This window comes from Oncorhynchus keta, chromosome 17, assembly GCF_023373465.1.
Source record: "Oncorhynchus keta strain PuntledgeMale-10-30-2019 chromosome 17, Oket_V2, whole genome shotgun sequence".
Classification (NCBI taxonomy): domain Eukaryota; kingdom Metazoa; phylum Chordata; class Actinopteri; order Salmoniformes; family Salmonidae; genus Oncorhynchus; species Oncorhynchus keta.
Window position 1 is genome coordinate 59,465,417 of NC_068437.1, and position 25,839 is coordinate 59,491,255.

Consider the following 25,839-nt stretch of genomic DNA (forward strand, 5'->3'; position numbering starts at 1 on the left):
CCACACCATCACCTAAGCATCACCACACCATCATCACACCATCACCACCATCACACCATCACACCATCACCACCATCACCTCACCATCACCACACAGTAACCTCACCATCACCATCACCAACACCACACCATCACCACACCATCACCACACCATCATCACACCATCACCATACCATCACCACAACATCATCACACCATCACCACACCATCACCACACCATCACCTCATCACCACACCATCATCACACAGTAACCTCACCATCACCATCACCACACCATCACCACACAGAAACCTCACCATCACCATCACCACCATCACCACACCATCACCACACAGTAACCTCACCATCACCACACCAACACCAACATCACACCATCACCACACCATCACCACACCATCATCACACCATCACCACACCATCATCACACCATCACCACACCATCACCACACCATCACCACACCATCACCACCATCACCATCACCATCACCACACCATCACCACCATCACCACACCATCACCACCATCACCACACATCATCACACCATCACCTTCACCACACCATCATCATCATCACCTCACCATCATCACATCATCACATCACAATCACCACACCGTCACCACACCATCACCTCACCATCATCACATCATCACCTCACCATCACCCCACCAACATCACCTCACCATCACCATCTCCATCACCACACCATCACCTCACCATCACCACATCATCACCTCACCATCACACCATCACCACACCATCACCACACCATCAAAACCACCAACCTCACCACACCATCACCACACCATCACCATCATCACACCATCACCACACCATCATCACACCATCACCACACCATCACCTCACCATCATCACATCATCACCTCACCATCACACCATCACCAACATCACCTCACCATCACCATCACCATCACCACACCATCACCTCACCATCACCACACCATCACCCACCATCACACCATCACCACACCATCACCACACCATCACCACACCATCACCTCACCATCATCACATCACAATCACCACACCGTCACCACACCATCAAACCACCAACATCATCACACCATCACCACACCATCAAACCATCACCATCGCCACACCATCACATCATCACATCATCACACCATCGCCACACCATCGCCACACCATGACCACCAACCTCACCACACCATCACCTCACCATCACCACACCATCACCACACCATCACCACACCATCACCACACCATCACCACACCATCACCATCACCACCATCACATCACCATCACCTCATCATCACACCATCACCACACAGTAACCTCACCATCACCACACCAACACCACACCATCACCACCATCACCATCACCCATACCATCATCACACACATCACCATCACCATCACCACACCATCATCACACCATCACCACACCATCACCACACAGATCACCTCACCATCACCACACCATCATCACACATAACCATCACCATCACCATCACCACACCATCACCACACAGAAACACCAAACTCACCATCACCACACCACCATCATCACACCATCACCACACAGTAACCTCACCATCACCACACCATCACCAACATCACACCATCACCACCATCACCACACCATCATCACACCATCACCACACCATCATCACACCATCACCACACCATCACCACACCATCACCACACCATCACCACCATCACCATCACCATCACACCATCACCTCACCATCACCACACCATCATCACACCATCACCTCACCATCATCACCATCACCACACCATCACCACACCATCAAACCATCATCACATCATCAAACCATCACCACACCATCACCACCATCACCATCACCACACACCAACATCACCATCATCACACCATCACCACACCATCATCACACCATCACCATCACCATCACCTCACCAACATCACCACACCATCACCATCACCATCACCACACCATCACCACACCATCACCACATCATCACCTCACCATCACACCATCACCACACCATCACCACACCATCACCACACCATCACCACACCATCACCATCACCATCACCACACCATCATCACACATCACCACACACCATCACCACACAGAAACCTCACCATCACCACACCATCACCACACCGTCACCACACCATCAAACCACCAACATCATCACACCATCACCACACCATCAAACCATCACAATCGCCACACCATCACATTTTCACATCATCACACCATCACCACCAACCTCACCACACCATCACCACACCATCACCACACCATCACCACCACCTCACCACACCATCACCACACCATCACCTCACCATCACCACACCAACATCATCACACCATCACCACACCATCACCACACCATCACCACATCATCACCATCACCATCACCACATCATCACCTCACCATCATCACACCATCACCACACCATCACCACACCATCATCACACCATCACCACCATCACATCATCACCTCACCATCACATCATCACCACCAACGTCACCATCACCCTCACCACACCATCACCACCATCACCATCACACCACCTTCACCACACCATCATCACATCATCACCTCACCATCATCACATCATCACATCACAATCACCACACCATCACCACACCATCACCTCACCATCATCACATCATCACCTCACCATCACCTCACCAACATCACCTCACCATCACCATCTCCATCACCACACCATCACCACACCATCACCACATCATCACCACCATCACACCATCACCACACATCACCACACCATCACCACCAACCTCACCACACCATCACCACACCATCACCATCATCACACCATCACCACACCATCATCACACCATCACCACACCATCACCTCACCATCATCACATCATCACCTCACCATCACCTCACCAACATCACCTCACCATCACCATCTCCATCACCACTCCATCACCTCACCATCACCACATCATCACCTCACCATCACACCATCACCACACCATCACCACACCATCACCACACCATCATCACACATCACCTCACCATCATCACATCACAATCACCACACCATCACCACACCATCACCACCATCACCATCACACCATCACCTCACCATCACCACATCATCATCACATCATCACCTCACCATCCATCACCACACATCATCACATCACACATCACAATCACCACACCGTCACCACACCATCAAACCACCAACATCATCACACCATCACCACACCATCAAACCATCACCATCGCCACACCATCACATCATCACATCATCACACCATCGCCACACCATCGCCACACCATGACCACCAACCTCACCACACCATCACCTCACCATCATCACACCATCACCACACCATCACCACACCATCACCATCACCACGCCATCATCACACCATCACCACCATCACATCATCACCTCACCATCACACCATTACCACACAGTAACCTCACCATCACCACACCAACACCACACCATCACCACACCATCACCATACCATCATCACACCATCACCATACCATCACCACAACATCATCACACCATCACCACACCATCACCACACCATCACCTCATCACCACACCATCATCACACAGTAACCTCACCATCACCATCACCCATCACCATCACCATCACCACCCATCATCACACAGAAACCTCACCATCACCACACCACCATCACACACCATCATCACACAGTAACCTCACCATCACCACACCATCATCACACCACCATCATCACATCATCACACCACCATCATCACACCATCACAACACCATCACCTCACCATCACATCATCACACCATCACCACACCATCACCACACCATCACCATCACACACCATCACCACACCATCACCACACCATCATCACACCATCACCACCATCACCTCACCATCACATCATCACCACCAACCTCACCATCACCACACCATCACCACCACCACACCATCACCCTCACCACACCATCACCACCATCACCATCACATCATCACCTCACCATCATCACATCATCACATCACAATCACCACACCATCACCACACCATCAAACCACCAACATCATCACACCATCACCACACCATCAAACCATCACCATCATCACCATCACATCATCACATCATCACCCATCATCACCACACCATCACCATCACCATCACCACACCATCACCATCACCATCACCATCACCATACAATCACCACAACATCATCACACCATCACCACACCATCACCACACAGAAACCTCACCATCACCACACCCATCACCACACCATTACCACACAGTAACTTCACCATCACCACACCATCACCACACCATCACCTCACCATCACCACACCATCACCATACCATCATCACACCATCACCACATCACCACACCATCACCACACAGAAACCTCACCATCACCACACCATCACCATCACCATCATCACACCATCATCACACAGTAACCTCACCATCACCACACCATCACCACACCATCACCACACCATCACCATCACCACACCATCACCACACCATCACCACACCATCACCACACCATCATCACACAGTAACCTCACCATCACCATCAACCATCAACACACCATCACCATCACCACAACATCATCACACCATCACCATACCATCACCACAACATCATCACACCATCACCACACCATCACCACACCATCATCACACCATCACCACACCATCATCACACAGTAACCTCACCATCACCATCATCACACCATCACCACACCATCACCACACAGAAACCTCACCATCACCATCACCACACCATCAAACCATCACCACACTATCATCACACCATCACCACACTCATCATCACAACATCACCACACAGTAACCTCACCATCACCACACCATCATCACACCACCACACCATCACCACACCATCACCACAACATCACCACACCATCACCACACAGTAACCTCACCATCACCACACCATCACCACACCATCACCATCACCATACCATCATCACACCATCACCATACCATCACCACAACATCATCACACCATCACCACACCATCACACACCATCACCTCATCACCACACCATCATCACACAGTAACCTCACCATCACCATCATCACACCATCACCCACACCATCACCACACCATCACCACACAGAAACCTCACCATCACCACACCACACCACCATTACCACACAGTAACCTCACCATCACCACACCAACACCAACACCACACCATCATCACACCATCATCACACCATCACCATCACCATCACCACACCATCATCACACCATCATCACACCATCACCATCACTATCATCACACCATTACCACACAGTAACCTCACCATCACCACACCAACACCACACCATCATCACACCATCACCACACCATCACCTCACCATCACCTCACCATCCACACCATCACCACACCATCATCACATCATCACCTCACCATCACCTCACCAACATCATCACAACATCACCACCATCACATCATCACCTCACCATCACATCATCACCACCAACCTCACCATCACCACACCATCACCCTCATCACATCATCACCTCACCATCATCACATCATCACATCACAATCACCACACCGTCACCACACCATCAAACCATCACCATCGCCACACCATCACATCATCACACCATCGCCACACCATCGCCACACCATCACCACCAACCTCACCACACCATCATCACACCATCACCATCACCACCAACCTCACCATCACCACCACCACCACACCATCACCCTCACCACACCATCACCATCACACCATAACCTCACCTTCACCACATCATCACCTCACCATCACCACACCATCACCACCAACCACACCATCACCACACCATCACCTCATAACCTACCATCATCATCACCATCATCATCACACCATCACCACACCATCATCACACCATCACCATCATCATCACCACACTGTCACCACACCATCGCCACCAACTTCACCATTGCCACACCATCACACCATCACCATACCATCACCAATCACCACACCATCACCACCAACCTCACCACACCATCGCCACCAACTTCACCACACCATCACCACCAACCTCACCATCACCATCACCACCAACCTCACCATCGCCACACCATCACCACCACACCACCAAATCATCACACCATCACCACCACACCATCACATCATCACACCATCACCGCCAACAAACCATCGCCACACCATCACCACCAACCTCACCACACCATCACCACACCAGCACCACTGGGTGTATTGATGCACCATCCAAAGTGTAATTAATAACTTCACCATGCTTAAATACTTATTATACTTATTATACTTATTGACTCGAGACATTTCAGCTTTTCATTTTTTATTAATTTGTAATCCATTTTCTATTTCAGGCTGTAACATGTGGAAAAAGGTGAATACTTTCTGAAGGTACCTGAGAATGCCGTTCATTGACTTCCGCTCAGCGTTCAACACCATAGTGTCCTCCAAACTCATCACTAAGCTAAAAACCCTGGGACAGAAGACCTCCCCCTCTGCAACTGGATCCCGGACTTCCTGAAGGGCCGCCCACATTGGGAGTTAGATAAGGAATCTAGCAAAGGGAGTTAGGTAAGGAATCTAGCAAAGGGAGTTAGGTAAGGAACCTAGCAAAGGGAGTTAGGTAAGGAACCTAGCAAAGGGAGTTAGGTAAGGAACCTAGCAAAGGGAGTTAGGTAAGGAACCTAGCAAAGGGAGTTAGATAAGGAACCTAGCAAAGGGAGTTAGATAAGGAACCTAGCAAAGGGAGTTAGATAAGGAACCTAGCAAAGGGAGTTAGATAAGGAACCTAGCAAAGGGAGTTAGGTAAGGAACCTAGCAAAGGGAGTTAGGTAAGGAACCTATCAAAGGGAGTTAGATAAGGGATCTAGCAAAGGGAGTTAGGTAAGGAACCTAGCAAAGGGAGTTCTCCCTCTCGCCGGTCTTTTGTGGCAGGTACCAGTCATGTCGCCAGTCTTGTGGAGGTCGCTGGTCTTCTTCTGGCGGACGCCGGTCAGTTTGCCGGTCTTTTGTTGTGCGGTTGCCATAAGGTCATCTCTTTTCTTCCTCTATTGTCTGCTCTTCTCTTCATAGGTGTTCTGCATTTTTTTCAATGACCTCGAATATCTCCTCTGTAGACGGTCAACCTCTTCCTGGTTCTCTGCTATCGTTTTTTCAATGACCTCGAATATCTCCTCTGTAGACGGTCAACCTCTTCCTGGTTCTCTGCTATCGTTTTTTCAATGACCTCGAATATCTCCTCTGTAGACGGTCAACCTCTTCCTGGTTCTCTGCTATCGTTTTTTCAATGACCTCGAATATCTCCTCTGTAGACGGTCAACCTCTTCCTGGTTCTCTGCTATCGTTTTTTTCAATGACCTCGAATATCTCCTCTGTAGACGGTCAACCTCTTCCTGGTTCTCTGCTATCGTTTTTTCAATGACCTCGAATATCTCCTGTGCAGCGGTTGTTAATCTCTCGTTGATAAAAAAAAACCTCGACAACCACATTTTAGCAATTTTTAGATGACCTTTTAGTGTGAAGTTCTTCTTCTTCGGTGGGGGTTTATCGGCGGTTGGCAGCCAACGTTATGGTGCATTACCGTCACCTACTGTACTCCAACCTGCCAGCCCTGTTGCTCTTAAAAAAGATAACACAATATTTGAAACGATATCTAATGACGTTCTACTCCATATACTATTTAAACTAATGCTCTGTATCCCCTTCTCCCTCTGTTACTGGATCTCAGCCTCTCTCTTTCCCTCTGATACTAGATCTCATCCTCTATCTCTCCCTCTGATACTAGATCTCAGCCTCTCTCTCTCCCTCTGATACTAGATCTCATCCTCTCTTTTCCTCTGATACTAGATCTCAGCCTCTCTCTTTCCCTCTGATACTAGATCTCAGCCTCTCTCTCTCTCCCTCTGATACTAGATCTCAGCCTCTCTCCCTTTCCCTCTGATACTAGATCTCAGCCTCTCTCTTTCCCTCTGATACTAGATCTCAGCCTCTCTCTCTCTCCCTCTGATACTAGATCTCAGCCTCTCTCCCTTTCCCTCTGATACTAGATCTCAGCCTCTCTCTTTCCCTCTGATACTAGATCTCAGCCTCTCTCTTTCCCTCTGATACTAGATCTCATCCTCTATCTCTCCCTCTAATACTAGATCTCAGCCTCTCTCTCTCCCTCTGATACTAGATCTCAGCCTCTCTCTTTCCCTCTGATACTAGATCTCATCCTCTATCTCTCCCTCTAATACTAGATCTCAGCCTCTCTCTCTCCCTCTGATACTAGATCTCAGCCTCTCTCTCTCCCTCTGATACTAGATCTCAGCCTCTCTCTCTTTCCCTCTGATACTAGATCTCAGCCTCTCTCTTTCCCTCTGATACTAGATCTCATCCTCTATCTCTCCCTCTAATACTAGATCTCAGCCTCTCTCTCTCCCTCTGATACTAGATCTCAGCCTCTCTCTTTCCCTCTGATACTAGATCTCATCCTCTATCTCTCCCTCTAATACTAGATCTCAGCATCTCTCTCTCCCTCTGATACTAGATCTCAGCCTCTCTCTCTTTCCCTCTGATACTAGATCTCAGCCTCTCTCTCCCTCTGATACTAGATCTCAGCCTCTCTCTCTCCCTCTGATACTAGATCTCAGCCTCTCTCTCTTTCCCTCTGATACTAGATCTCATCCTCTCTCTCCCTCTGATACTAGATCTCAGCCTCTCTCTCTCCCTCTGATACTAATCTCAGCCTCTCTCTCCCTCTGATACTAGATCTCAGCCTCTCTCTCCCTCTGATACTAGATCTCAGCCTCTCTCTCTCCCTCTGATACTAGATCTCAGCCTCTCTCTCTCCCTCTGATACTAGATCTCAGCCTCTCTCTCTCCCTCTGATACTAGATCTCAGCCTCTCTCTCTCCCTCTGCCCACACTGTATCAATACACGCTCCCACAGTCTCTGTTTCCTGTCAATAAACAGACTTCCCTGTTGGATGCTTTCCTATCACATTTAAAGTCTATTCAACCATCTGTGTCCCGTAATCTTGTAAAAAAAGGCCTCCTCTCTTCTGTCCCTTCCTGCCTTCCTCCCCTCCTCGACTTTCCTCTGTACTTGAAATAAATGCCTGCCCTTAGTATCTCTATTCCACTGCCATCTCTGCACCATCACTGTCCATATCAGACTTTTTGTCTTTGTCTGTCTTGCTCATTGAAACTACAACATCAACATCCCCACTACTAAGTGCTTGTTTAGTCAGTACATCAACTGCCTCGTTTCCCTCCACTCCCACATTAATCTGATCTGTATACCCATCTCTCTATTCCTGCCATGTGGTTGTAGCACCTCATACAGCAGGTATTGTCTGCTACTTTGATTTATTTGATTTCACCTTCATTTAACCAGGTCGGCCAGTTGAGAACAAGTTCTCATTTACAACCCGTGACATGGCCAAGATAAAGCAAAGCAGTTTGACACAAACAGCAACACAGAGTTGGAGGAGGCTTCTAATGTTAACATGCATAACAAGCCTTAACTGACTTGCCAAGTTAAATAAAGGTAAAATAAAAAATATATATAAAAAAAAAATACCCGAATGCACTGTACAGCCTTACCTATGGATCTTGGGTCCATGATATGGGGTGTCAGCCTACTCAGTGAAACCAACAGGACAAGAAGGTGGTAGTTTGACCGGGGTATTAAGCATGTCCCAGTTTAGGTCACCTAACAGCATGAGCTATGAAGATAGACACCAACAGAACACAACTGTGAATAGTGTTCACATATAAAATATATATATACAGTGCCTTGCGAAAGTATTCGGCCCACTTGAACTTTGCGACCTTTTGCCACATTTCAGGCTTCAAACATAAAGATATAAAACTGTATTTTTTTGTGAAGAATCAACAACAAGTGGGACGCAATCATGAAGTGGAACGACATTTATTGGATATTTCAAACTTTTTTAACAAATCAAAAACTGAAAAATTGGGCGTGCAAAATTATTCAGCCCCTTTTCAAATATTTTACTGAGTTGCAGTTCATATAAGGAAATCAGTCAATACATTCATTAGACCCCAATTTATGGATTTCACATGACTGGGCAGGGGAGCAGCCATGGGAGGGCATGGGCCCACCCACCGCAGACAAAATGTCTTTATTACAGACAGAAATACTCCTCAGTCCACCCGCCACCCTCAGACAATCCCACAGGTGAAGAAGCCGGATGGAGAAGGCCTGGGCTGGCGTGGTTACACGTGGTCTACGGTTGTGAGACCAGTTGGACATACTGCCAAATTCTCTAAAACAACGTTGCAAGGCGGCTTATGGTAGAGAAATTAACATTACGTTCTCTGGGAACAGCTCTGGAGGACATTCCTGCAGTCAGTATGCCAATTGCACGCTCCCTCAAACTTGAGACATCTGTGGCATTGTGTTGTGTGACAAAACTGCACATTTGAGTGGCCTTTTATTGTCCCCAGCACAAGGTGCACCTATGTAATGATAATTCTGTTTCATTATTTTATCGATATGCCACACTTGTCAGGCGGATGGATTATCTTGATAAAGGACTAAATGCTCACTAACAGGGATTTTTGTTCAGTGTAGAACATAAAAGGGTTCTTCGGCTGTCCCCATAGGAGAACCCTTTGAAGAACCCTTTTTGGTTTCAGGTAGAACCACAGGACCCTTTCCGCAGAGGGTCCTACCTGGAAACCAAAAGGGTTCTATGTGGAACCAAAAAGGGTTCTATGTGGAACCAAAAAGGGTTCTATGTGGAACCAAAAAGGGTTCTCCTATGGGGACAGCCGAAGAACCCTTTTGGAACCCTTTTTTTCTAAGTGTAGATAATACGCTGTAGTCAGGTTACCAGGTCATGACGAGGTCTTAACTATGACAAGTAGGCTACATAATACAGTGGTCACACTTATGACCAACTGGTCAGATAGAGGTCATAATTATGACCAACTGGTCGTGTGGCTGTCAGAAAAATACGTAATAATCTGGTCAGTAAAAAGACAACGTCCCTTTCAAACCAGTTTGCGACCAGAATAAAATGTCATAAAAATAGATAATCCTGACGGCTTTTCAACCAGGTTTTGCTCACTAGGTACCGGGACAAGATCCCCTGACCGCGGATTGGATATAGGTTTGTGGGAAAATAAGGTTGGGAATTTGAAGAGATGAATTTGAAACCAACCAAATACAGTTCATCTGAAATCCAACACTGTTGCAGGTCTACCACTAGATGTCGCCAGGGGGCCGTTTGTCCTCTGTTGGCTGGCTGGCTGGCTGCCGTGGGTGAACTCTACAAACCCTGGGAAAAGCAGCGCTTTGCCCATAAAAGGCTGCAATCCATCCGCTTCTCTCTCTTCCCCCCTGCTCCTTTCCTCTCTCTCACTCAGTCTCTCAGACTGGAGGGATATTTAGAAAGAGTGGAGGTTAGGCCAGTCAGGCCTACCTTATGAGGAGCTGAGTCAGCCAGGTCTACTTTATGAGGAGCTGAGTCAGCCAGGTCTACTTTATGAGGAGCTGAGTCAGCCAGGTCTACTTTATGAGGAGCTGAGTCAGCCAGGTCTACTTTATGAGGAGCTGAGTCAGCCAGGTCTACTTTATGAGGAGCTGAGTCAGCCAGGTCTACTTTATGAGGAGCTGAGTCAGCCAGGTCTACTTTATGAGGAGCTGAGTCAGCCAGGTCTACTTTATGAGGAGCTGAGTCAGCCAGGTCTACTTTATGAGGAGCTGAGTCAGCCAGGTCTACTTTATGAGGAGCTGAGTCAGCCAGGTCTACTTTATGAGGAGCTGAGTCAGCCAGGTCTACTTTATGAGGAGCTGAGTCAGCCAGGTCTACTTTATGAGGAGCTGAGTCAGCCAGGTCTACTTTATGAGGAGCTGAGTCAGCCAGGTCTACTTTATGATGAGTTGAGTCAGCCAGGTCTACTTCATGAGGAGCTGAGTCAGCCAGGTCTACTTTATGAGGAGCTGAGTCAGCCAGGTCTACTTTATGAGGAGCTGAGTCAGCCAGGTCTACTTTATGAGGAGCTGAGTCAGCCAGGTCTACTTTATGAGGAGCTGAGTCAGCCAGGTCTACTTTATGAGGAGCTGAGTCAGCCAGGTCTACTTTATGAGGAGCTGAGTCAGCCAGGTCTACTTTATGAGGAGTTGAGTCAGCCAGGTCTACTTTATGAGGAGCTGAGTCAGCCAGGTCTACTCTCTCTGTCTGGGACTGGGCTTAATACTGAAGGACAGGTGCCCACGGACGGACGGAACCGTCGTGTTACGGATGGACGGAACCGTCGTGTTACGGATGGACGGAACCGTCGTGTTACGGATGGACGGAACCGTCGTGTTACGGATGGACGGAACCGTCGTGTTACGGATGGACGGAACCATCGTGTTACGGACGGAACCGTCGTGTTACGGACGGAACCGTTGTGTTACGGACGGAACCGTCGTGTTACGGATGGACGGAACCGCCCTGTTACGGATGGACGGAACCGTCGTTACGGATGGACGGATGGACGGAACCGTCGTGTTACGGATGGACGGAACCATCGTGTTACGGACGGAACCGTCGTATTACGGACGGAACCGGGCCGTGTGCGGATGGACGGAACCGTCGTGTTACGGATGGACGGAACCGTCGTGTTACGGATGGGCGGAACCATCGTGTTACGGACGGAACCGTTGTGTTACGGATGGAACCGTCGTGTTACGGATGGACGGAACCGCCCTGTTACGGATGGACGGAACCATCGTGTTACGGATGGACGGAACCGTCCTGTTACGGATGGACGGAATCGACCTGTTACGGATGGACGGAACCGTCGTGTTATGAATGGACGGAACCGTCCTGTTACGGATGGACGGAACCGCCCTGTTACGGATGGACGGAACCGCCCTGTTACGGATGGACGGAACCATCGTGTTACGGATGGACGGAACCGTCGTGTTATGGATGGACGGAACCATCGTGTTACGGACGGAACCTTCGTGTTACGAATGGACGGAACCGTCCTGTTACGGATGGACGGAACCGTCGTGTTACGGATGGACGGAACCGTCCCTGTTACGGATGGACGGAACCGTCCCTGTTACGGATGGACGGAACCGTCCTGTTACGGATGGACGGAACCGTCCTGTTACGGATGGACGGAACCGTCCTGTTACGGATGGACGGAACCGTCCTGTTACGGATGGACGGAATCGACCTGTTACGGATGGACGGAACCGTCGTGAATGGACGGAACCGTCCTGTTACGGATGGACGGAACCGTCCTGTGCGGATGGACGGAACCGTCCTGTTACGGATGGACGGAACCGTCAGTGTTACGAATGGACGGAACCGTCCTGTTACGGATGGACGGAACCGCCCTGTTACGGATGGACGGAACCATCGTGTTACGGATGGACGGAACCGTCGTGTTATGGATGGACGGAACCATCGTGTTACGGACGGAACCTTCGTGTTATGAATGGACGGAACCGTCCTGTTACGGATGGACGGAACCGTCGTGTTACGGATGGACGGAACCGTCGTGTTACGGATGGACGGAACCGTCCTGTTACGGATGGACGGAACCGTCCTGTTACGGATGGACGGAACCGTCGTGTTACGGATGGACGGAACCGTCGTGTTACGGATGGACGGAACCATCGTGTTACGGACGGAACTGTTATGACGGACGGAACCGTCGTGGATGGACGGAACCGCCCTGTTACGGATGGACGGAACCGTTATTACGGATGGGCGGAACCATCGTGTTATGGACGGAACCGTTGTGTTACGGACGGAACCGTCGTGTTACGGATGGACGGAACCGCCCTGTTACGGATGGACGGAACCGCGTGTTACGGATGGACGGAACCGCCACGGATGGACGGAACCATCGTGTTACGGACGGAACCGTCGTGTTACGGACGGAACCGTCGTATTACGGACGGAACCGTCGTGTTACGGATGGACGGAACCGTCGTGTTACGGATGGGCGGAACCATCGTGTTACGGACGGAACCGTTGTGTTACGGATGGAACCGTCGTGTTACGGATGGACGGAACCGCCCTGTTACGGATGGACGGAACCATCGTGTTACGGATGGACGGAACCGTCCTGTTACGGATGGACGGAATCGACCTGTTACGGATGGACGGAACCGTCGTGTTATGAATGGACGGAACCGTCCTGTTACGGATGGACGGAACCGTCCTGTTACGATGGACGGAACCGTCCTGTTACGGATGGACGGAACCGCCCTGTTACGGATGGACGGAACCATCGTGCCACGGATGGACGGAACCGTCGTGTTATGGATGGACGGAACCATCGTGTTACGGACGGAACCTTCGTGTTATGAATGGACGGAACCGTCCTGTTACGTGGACGGAACCATCGGTGGACGGAACCGTCCTGTTACGGATGGACGGAACCGTCCTGTTACGGATGGACGGAACCGTCCTGTTACGGATGGACGGAACCGTCCTGTTACGGATGGACGGAACCGTCCTGTTACGGATGGACGGAACCGTCCTGTTACGGATGGACGGAATCGACCTGTTACGGATGGACGGAACCGTCGTCGAATGGACGGAACCGTCCTGTATGAGGAACCGTCCTGTTGCGGATGGACGGAACCGTCCTGTTACGGATGGACGGAACCGTCCGTTTATGAATGGACGGAACCGTCCTGTTACGGATGGACGGAACCGTCCTGTTACGGATGGACGGAACCATCGTCGGATGGGCGGAACCGCTGTTATGGATGGACGGAACCATCGGTTACGGACGGAACTCTTCGTGTTATGAATGGACGGAACCGTCCTGTTACGGATGGACGGAACCGCGTGTTACGGATGGACGGAACCGTCGTGTTACGGATGGACGGAACCGTCCTGTTACGGATGGACGGAACCGTCCTGTGCGGATGGACGGAACCGTCCTGTTACGGATGGACGGAACCGTCCTGTTACGATGGACGGAATCGACCTGTTACGGATGGACGGAACCGCCGTGTTACGAATGGACGGAACCGTCCTGTTACGGATGGACGGAACCGTCCTGTTACGGATGGACGGAACCGTCCTGTTACGGATGGACGGAACCGCCCTGTTACGGATGGACGGAACCATCGTGTTACGGACGGAACCTTCGTGTTACGAATGGACGGAACCGTCCTGTTACGGATGGACGGAACCGTCGTGTTACGGATGGACGGAACCGTCGTGTTACGGATGGACGGAACCGTCCTGTTACGGATGGACGGAACCGTCCTGTTACGGATGGACGGAACCGTCCTGTTACGGATGGACGGAACCGTCCTGTTACGGATGGACGGAACCGTCCTGTTACGGATGGACGGAACCGTCCTGTTACGCATGGACGGAACCGTCCTGTTACGGATGGACGGAACCGCCCTGTTACGGATGGACGGAACCGCCCTGTTACGGATGGACGGAACCATCGTGTTACGGATGGACGGAACCGTCGTGTTATGGATGGACGGAACCATCGTGTTACGGACGGAACCTTCGTGTTATGAATGGACGGAACCGTCCTGTTACGGATGGACGGAACCGTCGTGTTATGGATGGACGGAACCATCGTGTTACGGATGGACGGAACCGTCCTGTTACGGATGGACGGAACCGTCGTGTTACGGATGGACGGAACCGTCCTGTTACGGATGGACGGAACCGTCCTGTTACGGATGGACGGAACCGTCCTGTTACGGATGGACGGAACCGTCGTGTTACGGATGGACGGAACATAGGCCGATTAAAAAATGTTCTTTATTGTAAACAAAACTATTAACTTTAAACTAAGAAATAGGAATGAGGTGGGGAAGTATCATAATGTAAAGTGCATGGATGTGTGAATATGACTGAGTGAAAACTAAGTAAAACTACAAAGGAACAAACAAAACAGGTTCATACCTGGAGGAGCGGAGAGAGAGAGGTGATTAGTGACAGTTTAAATACTCTGATCCCAGGTGACTCCAATCACTAACGACCCTCTACCTGCAGGAGGATACCGTTCCTGCAATGCAGAGGAGGAGCCGTGACACCCCCTCCTTAAAATGAGGGTCCCACCCTCAACCCAACATATTCAAAACAATTCCAATTTCTCCCAAAACTTTAAATAAGGATACCAGTCCCGGCTCCTAGTAGTGGCCCAGTGTCCCCCAGCTGACTGTCCACCCCTCTACACCTGTTGTATTCGGCGCACGTGACAAATAAACTTTGATTTGAAACACATTGGGCTGGTTTCCCAGACAGATTAAACCTAGTTTTGGACTAAAAAGCAATAGAGATCCTCTTATGAGCATGGTATTTAGTCCAGGACCAGGTTTAATGTGTCAGGGAAACAGACCCTTACACTTACAGTAAGTCTTGGAAATGCAATTTTGCAAGAAGTAAGCTTGACCTTGAAGTAGCTTGACCTTGAAGTAGCTTGACCTTGCAACTGTCAGGGTGATCAAACGATGGCAACATTCCTCTGATCAACAATTTAGGCTGAAATGACTACACACTCTGTCGTCTCCTCCTCTGCGGACATTATATCTCTTCTGGTGATGTGGGACATCTGGCTAACAGGCACGCCAGCAGGGCGCACTGACAGCGTGGGGGGCTTGGAGTGTGTGGAGAGAGAGAGACAACAGACGACTGTAAACTTCCAAACAACGTAAGGCAGATTGATGTGCATCTTTTGGCAATGGAGTCATCAATGTTAGCATTAACAACCTGAACCAGCCAGACAGGGCCTAAAGGTCACAGAACTACTTGTACACTCTGTGTGGGTACCAAATGGCAACCTATTCCCTATATAATACACTACTTTAGACCAGAGCCCTATAGAACCCTATTCCCTATATAATACACTACTTTAGACCAGAGCCCTATAGAACCCTATTCCCTATAAAGTACACTACATTAGACCAGAGCCCTATATAGTGTACTACTTTAGACTAGAACTCTATTCCCTATATAGTGCACTACTTTAGACCAGAGCCCTATAGAACCCTATTCCCTATATAGTGCACTACTTTAGACCAGGGCCCTATAGAACCCTATTCCCTATATAGTACACTACTTTAGACCAGAGCCCTGTAAAATTAATCACTATAGGGAATAGGTTGCCAATTTGGACACAGGGAATGCTGGCCCATGTTGACTCCAATGCTTCCCACAGTGGTGTCAAGTTGGCTTGAGGTCCTTTGGGTGGTGGACCATTCTTGATACACACAGGAAACCGTTGAGCGTGAAAAACCCAGCAGCGTTGCAGTTCTTGACACACTCAAAAAGGTAAACCTGACACCTACCACCATACCCCGTTCAAAGGTACCTACTACCATACCCTGTTCAAAGACACCTACTACCATACCCTGTTCAAAGACACCTACTACCATACCCTGTTCAAAGACACCTACTACCATACCCTGTTCAAAGGTACCTACTGCCATACCCTGTTCAAATGGTACCTACTACCATACCCTGTTCAAAGAAACCTACCACCATACCCTGTTCAAAGGTACCTACTACCCTGTTCAAAGGTACCTACTACCATACCCTGTTCAAAGTACCTACCACCATACCCTGTTCAAAGGTACCTACTACCATACCCTGTTCAAAGACACCTACCACCATACCCTGTTCAAAGGTACCTACTACCCTGTTCAAAGGTACCTACTACCATACAAAGGTACCTACCACCATACCCTGTTCAAAGGTACCTACTACCATACCCTGTTCAAAGACACCTACCACCATACCCTGTTCAAAGGTACCTACTACCCTGTTCAAAGGTACCTACTACCATACCCTGTTCAAAGGTACCTACTACCATACCCTGTTCAAAGGTACCTACTACCATACCCTGTTCAAAGACACCTACCACCATACACTGTTCAAAGGTACCTACCCCTGTTCAAAGGTACCTACTACAAAAGTACCTACTTATCAACCCCTGGATAGAGTCAACCCCTAGATACAGACACACAGTCATCCCCTAGATACAGACACACAGTCAACCCCTAGATACAGTCAACCCCTGGAGACACACAGTCAACCCCTAGATACAGACACACAGTCAAACCCTAGATACAGTCAACCCCTGGAGACACACAGTCAACCCCTGGAGACAGACACACAGTCAACCCCTGGAGACAGACACACAGTCAACCCCTGGATACAGACACACAGTCAACCCCTGGATACAGACACACAGTCAACCCCTGGAGACAGACACACAGTCAACCCCTGGAGACAGACACACAGTCAACCCCTGGATACAGACACAGTCAACCCCTGGATACAGACACACAGTCAACCCCTAGATACAGACACACAGTCAACCCCTGGATACAGACAAACCCCTAGATACAGACACAGTCAACCCCTAGATGCAGACACACCTGCATTGCTTGCTGTTTGGGGTTTTAGGCTGGGTTTCTGTACAGCACTTTGAGATATCAGCTGATGTACGAAGGGCTATATAAATACATTTAATTTGATTTGATTTGACAGTCAACCCCTGGATACAGACACACAGTCAACCCCTAGATACAGACACACAGTCAACCCCTGGAGACACACAGTCAACCCCTGGATACAGTCAACCCCAAGATACAGACACACAGTCAACCCCTGGATACAGACACACAGTCAACCCCTGGATACAGCCAACCCCTGGAGACAGACACACAGTCATAGATTCAACCCCTGGAGACAGACACACAGTCAACCCCTGGATACAGTCAACCCCTGAATAGACACAACAACCCCTGGATACAGACACACAGTCAACCCTTTCAACAGTCAACCCCTGGATACAGACACACAGTCAACCCCTGATACAGACACAGTCAACCCCTGGATACAGACACACAGTCAACCCCTAGATACAGACACACAGTCAACCCCTGGATACAAATCAACCGCTGAAAACAGACATGAGTTAACCCCTAGATACAGACACACAGTCAACTCCTAGATACAGACACACAGTCAACCCCTAGATACAGACACAGTCAACCCCTGGAGACAGACACAGTCAACCCCTGGATACAGACATAGTCAACCCCTAGATACAGACACACAGTCAACCCCTGGAGACAGACACACAGTCAACCCCTGGAGACAGACACACAGTCAACCCCTAGATACAGACACACAGTCAACCCCTAGATACAGTCAACCCCTGGAGACACAGTCAACCCCTGGAGACAGACACACAGTCAACCCCTGGATACAGAGACACAGTCAACACATGGATACAGACACACAGTCAACCCCTAGATCAGACACACAGTCAACCCCTAGATACAGTCAACCCTGGAGACAGACACACAGTCAACCCCTGGATACAGTCAACCCCTGAATAGACACACAGTCAACCCCTGGATACAGACACACAGTCAACCCCTGGATACAGTCAACCCCTAGATGCAGACACACAGTCAACCCCTGGATACAGTCACACAGTCAACCCCTAGATACAGTCAACCCCTAGATGCAGACACACAGTCAACCCCTGGATACAGTCACACAGTCAACCCCTAGATGACACACAGTCAACCCCTAGATACAGACACACAGTCAACCCCTGGATACAGACACACAGTCAACCCCTAGATACAGACACACAGTCAACCCCTAGATACAGACACACAGTCAACCCCTAGATACAGACACACAGTCAACCCCTAGATACAGACACAGTCAACCCCTGGAGACAGACACACAGTCAACCTCTGGATACACACACAGTCAACCCCTAGATACAGACACACAGTCAACCCCTGGAGACAGACACACAGTCAACCCCTAGATACAGACACAGTCAACCCCTCGATACAGACACACAGTCAACCCCTAGATACAGACACACAGTCAACCCCTAGATACAGACACAGTAAACCCTCGATACAGAGACACAGTCAACCCCTGGATACAGTCACACAGTCAACCCCTGATACAGACACAGTCAACCCCTAGATACAGACACAGTCAACCCCTGGATACAGTCACACAGTCAACCCCTAGATACAGACACAGTCAACCCCTAGATACAGACACAGTCAACCCCTAGATACAGACACACAGTCAACCCCTAGATACAGACACAGTCAACCCCTAGATACAGACACAGTCAACCCCTAGATACAGACACAGTCAACCCCTGGAGACAGACACACAGTCAACCCCTAGATACAGACACAGTCAACCCCTAGATACAGACACACAGTCAACCCCTAGATACAGTCACACAGTCAACCCCTAGATACAGACACAGTCAACCCCTGGATACAGTCACACAGTCAACCCCTAGATACAGACACAGTCAACCCCTAGATACAGACACAGTCAACCCCTAGATACAGACACACAGTCAACCCCTGGATACAGACACACAGTCAACTCCTAGATACAGACACACAGTCAACCCCTAGATACAGACACAGTCAACCCCTGGAGACAGACACACAGTCAACCCCTGGATACAGACACACAGTCAACCCCTAGATACAGACACACAGACAACCCCTGGAGACAGACACACAGTCAACCCCTGGAGACAGACACACAGTCAACCCCTAGATACAGACACACAGTCAACCCCTAGATACAGTCAACCCCTGGAGACACAGTCAACCCCTGGAGACAGACACACAGTCAACCCCTGGATACAGAGACACAGTCAACACATGGATACAGACACACAGTCAACCCCTAGATACAGACACACAGTCAACCCCTAGATACAGTCAACCCCTGGAGACAGACACACAGTCAACCCCTGGATACAGTCAACCCCTGAATAGACACACAGTCAACCCCTGGATACAGACACACAGTCAACCCCTGGATACAGTCAACCCCTAGATGCAGACACACAGTCAACCCCTGGATACAGTCACACAGTCAACCCCTAGATACAGTCAACCCCTAGATGCAGACACACAGTCAACCCCTGGATACAGTCACACAGTCAACCCCTAGATACAGACACACAGTCAACCCCTAGATACAGACACACAGTCAACCCCTGGATACAGACACACAGTCAACCCCTAGATACAGACACACAGTCAACCCCTAGATACAGACACACAGTCAACCCCTAGATACAGACACACAGTCAACCCCTAGATACAGACACAGTCAACCCCTGGAGACAGACACACAGTCAACCTCTGGATACACACACAGTCAACCCCTAGATACAGACACACAGTCAACCCCTGGAGACAGACACACAGTCAACCCCTAGATACAGACACAGTCAACCCCTCGATACAGACACACAGTCAACCCCTAGATACAGACACACAGTCAACCCCTAGATACAGACACAGTAAACCCCTCGATACAGAGACACAGTCAACCCCTGGATACAGTCACACAGTCAACCCCTAGATACAGACACAGTCAACCCCTAGATACAGACACAGTCAACCCCTGGATACAGTCACACAGTCAACCCCTAGATACAGACACAGTCAACCCCTAGATACAGACACAGTCAACCCCTGATACAGACACACAGTCAACCCCTAGATACAGACACAGTCAACCCCTAGATACAGACACAGTCAACCCCTAGATACAGACACAGTCAACCCCTGGAGACAGACACACAGTCAACCCCTAGATACAGACACAGTCAACCCCTAGATACAGACACACAGTCAACCCCTAGATACAGTCACACAGTCAACCCCTAGATACAGACACAGTCAACCCCTGGATACAGACACACAGTCAACCACTGGATACAGACACACAGTCAACCCCTAGATACAGTCAACCCCTGGATACAGACACACAGTCAACCCCTAGATACAGTCACACAGTCAACCCCTAGATACAGACACAGTCAACCCCTAGATACAGACACAGTCAACCCCTGGAGACAGACAAAATGAAATCAATCACTGGATGCAGACACACACACATAGTTTATTAGGTTCCGTCATCATTTAATATATTAGACCAACATGGGGACACACACACGGAATTCACTTCTGAAGGTTGTTATTATTCACTCATGACTAATATGATTTATTTATACATGTGTGATATCATATAGATAACCAACAACTTGCCTCCCTTTCAAAGCGGGAGAGATTGACATCAGGTAAATGTAAAAAATATGAAAATAATATTTTATCATGATAATAATAATAATGAAAAACAATGCATAGCATATAGGCATTTTCCAGAACAGCAAGTCTCTATCATCAGGTCTGAGGTGGTAAACTAGCTCTCCCCTCCCCTCCTTCCTAGCCAATAGAAAGCTGAGGAGGGTGTCCTATGCATCCCGGGACAAAGAACATGGTGAAACCCCCTTGAAGCCCAGGCCTGCACCTATCCAATACTTTTACATTTGTGACGGAGTGCACACGTCAGGAGATAGGAGAGATTATTGGGATGCAGATTCGTGTAGGAGACGAGCTGTTTTGTATAGTACGACTCAGGATGGTGGCGAAGCCTCACTTATCTGTGATCGCTTAGCTTTGCCTGGTTCTGCACTGATCTGTGATCGCTTAGCTTTGCCCGGTGCTGCACTGATCTGTGATCGCTTAGCTTTGCCTGCCTGATTGTAAGTAAAGTGCAGTGGTCAACAGACTGCTCTGTCTGTGGTCATTTAAAGGAGCATGGAGTGTGTCTGTGGTCTGGAAACGTCCTCAAAAGGCACCCTATTCCCTATTTAGTGCACTACTTTTGACTAGAGCCCTAAAGTAATCCACTACATATTGGATAGGGTGCTATTTGGGATGTGGACTTTAGTGTGAGGAGGAGGAAGGGTGGGTTCAAAACACATTGATGAAAGACACTACCAGATTAAGAGGTATGGATCCAGGGTGTATATCCAGGGTATGGTCTATGGTATAGATCCAGGGTATGGTCTATGGTATGGATCCAGGGTATGGTCTATGGTATAGATCCAGGGTATGGTCTATGGTATAGATCCAGGGTATGGTCTATGGTATAGATCCAGGGTATGGTCTAGGGTATAGATCCAGGGTATGGTCTATGGTATAGATCCAGGGTATGGTCTAGGGTATAGATCCAGGGTATGGTCTATGGTATGGATCCAGGGTATGGTCTATGGTATGGATCCAGGGTATGGTCTAGGGTATAGATCCAGGGTATGGTCTATGGTATAGATCCAGGGTATGGTCTATGGTATAGATCCAGGGTATGGTCTATGGGTATAGATCCAGGGTATGGTCTATGGTATAGATCCAGGGTATGGTCTATGGTATGGATCCAGGGTATGGTCTATGGTATGGATCCAGGGTATGGTCTATGGTATGGATCCATGGTATGGTCTATGGTATGGATCCAGGGTATGGTCTATGGTATGGATCCAGGGTATGGTCTATGGTATGGATCCAGGGTATGGTCTATGGTATGGATCCAGGGTATGGTCTATGGTATGGATCCAGGGTATGGTCTATGGTATAGATCCAGGGTATGGTCTAGGGTATAGATCCAGGGTATGGATGGAGTCGATGTAAAGGGAACAAGATGCCTTGGACCGGTCCAATGTGCATGGAGGGGTGTGTCGTGTGTGAAGTATATATGTCCTTGTGCATATTGGTGTTTTTCCCCCTGGTGCACATCGTCATGGGCATTTGGCTGTTGTCACGTCTCGTTGCTACTATGCGAGTAGTTGTCATGGCTGTCCTCAAAGTGGGCATAAGGCACACACACACACACACACACACACACACACACACACACACACACACACACACACACACACACACACACACACACACACACACACACACACACACACACACACACACACACACACACACACACACACACACACACACACACACACACACACACACACACACACACACACAGCGACCGGTCAGGAGGACTCAGGAATGAGAGACGTCATAAATCACATCAAGCTGTTTAGATTACCACATTCTCCTGCTTCTCTTAACCTGTCCCCCCCCCCCGCCACCTCTCTCTCCCTCTTGTTCTTTGGCACTGGGAGGAGTGGATGGACAGGAGGGAGGGATGATGGGAGGAAGCGAGGGGGGCATCCCTGTTGTATCTCGTTCTCTCCGTCTATTTGGAGAGTTTGCTGATGACTCTGATCAGCGCTCCGTTCTCGTCTTTCAGCCTCTGGTTGTCAGCTCTCAGGTCACCGAGCACCTAGAGGAACAGAGTTGTTATTGGCTGAGAAACTGACGATAGATGCACCCTACACAATGAGTATACAAAACATTAGGAACACCTGCTCTTTCTATGACAGACTGACCAGGTGAATCCAGGTGAATATGATCCCTTATTGATGTCACCTGTTAAATCCACTTCTAATCAGTGTAGATGAAGGAGAGGAGACAGGTTGAAGAAGGATTTTTAAGCCTTGAGAAAATTGAGACATGGATTGTGTATTTGTGCCATTCAGAGGGTGAATGGGCAAGACAAGATATTTCAGTGCCTTTGAACGGGGTATGGTAGTAGGTGTCTTTGAACAGGGTATGGTGGTAGGTATCAGGTGCACCTTTTTGAATTTGTCAAGAACTGCAAAGCTGCTGGGTTTTTCACGCTCAACAGTTTCCCGTGTATCAAGAATTGTCCACCACCCAAAGGACATCCAGCCAACTTGAAACAACTGTGGGAAGCATTGTAGTCAACAGTGGCCAGCATCCCTGTGGAACGCTTTCGACACCTTGTAGAGTCCGTGACCCAAAATGAAGGTGGAAGGTGTGTTCCTTATGTTTGGTATACCAAGTACACTACTTTTTACCAAATGAGTACCATTTGGGACGCAAACATTGACTTCAGCTGTTTGTTGGGCTGAAAACTAATTAACATTGACTTCAGCTGTTTGTTGGACTGAAAACTAATTAACATTGACTTCAGCTGTTTGGACTGAAAACTAATTAACATTGACTTCAGCTGTTTGGACTGAAAACTAATTAACATTGACTTCAGCTGTTTGTTGGGCTGAAAACTAATTAACATTGACTTCAGCTGTTTGGACTGAAAACTAATTAACATTGACTTCAGCTGTTTGGACTGAAAACTAATTAACATTGACTTCAGCTGTTTGTTGGACTGAAAACTAATTAACATTGACTTCAGCTGTTTGGACTGAAAACTAATTAACATTGACTTCAGCTGTTTGGACTGAAAACTAATTAACATTGACTTCAGCTGTTTGGACTGAAAACTAATTAACATTGACATTGACTTCAGAAAAAACTAATTAACATTGACTTCAGCTAATTAACATTGTTTGTTTGGACTGAAAACTAATTAACATTGACTTCAGCTGTTTGGGACTGAAAACTAATTAACATTGACTTCAGCTGTTTGGACTGAAAACTAATTAACATTGACTTCAGCTGTTTGTTGGACTGAAAACTAATTAACATTGACTTCAAAAAACTAATTAACATTGACTTCAGCTGTTTGGACTGAAAACTTTTCAGCTGTTTGGACTGAAAACTAATTAACATTGACTTCAGCTGTTTGTTGGGCTGAAAACTAATTAACATTGACTTCAGCTGTTTGGACAGCGGAGTCAATCACCACCTTCCGGAGACACCTGAAACCCCACCTCTTTAAGGAATACCTAGGATAGGATAAAGTAATCCTTCTCACCCCCCTTAAAAGATTTAGATGCACTATTGTAAAGTGGCTGTTCCACTGGATGTCATAAGGTGAATGCACCAATTTGTAAGTCGCTCTGGATAAGAGCGTCTGCTAAATGACTTAAATGTAAAATGTAAATGTAATGTTGGGCTGAAATACATGTGAGAGAAAGGAGGACCATTGGATAGCAGTACCAGTGATCTACCACCCTGAGCCTAG

The 25,839-nt window shown here is 48.5% G+C and overlaps 1 protein-coding gene across 1 annotated transcript in view; it reads right to left on the reverse strand.

Moving 5' to 3' along the window:
* Window positions 1-21,928: 21,928 nt before the first annotated feature.
* The window catches only part of LOC118381918 (protein phosphatase 1 regulatory subunit 12A-like), a 112,099-nt gene continuing 108,188 nt past the window's right edge, over window positions 21,929-25,839 (reverse strand). The window contains exon 23 of the mRNA XM_052467054.1: window positions 21,929-24,171. Coding sequence (XP_052323014.1) covers window positions 24,085-24,171 — 87 coding nt within the window. The 3' untranslated portion in view covers window positions 21,929-24,084. The remainder of the gene's footprint in view (window positions 24,172-25,839) is intronic.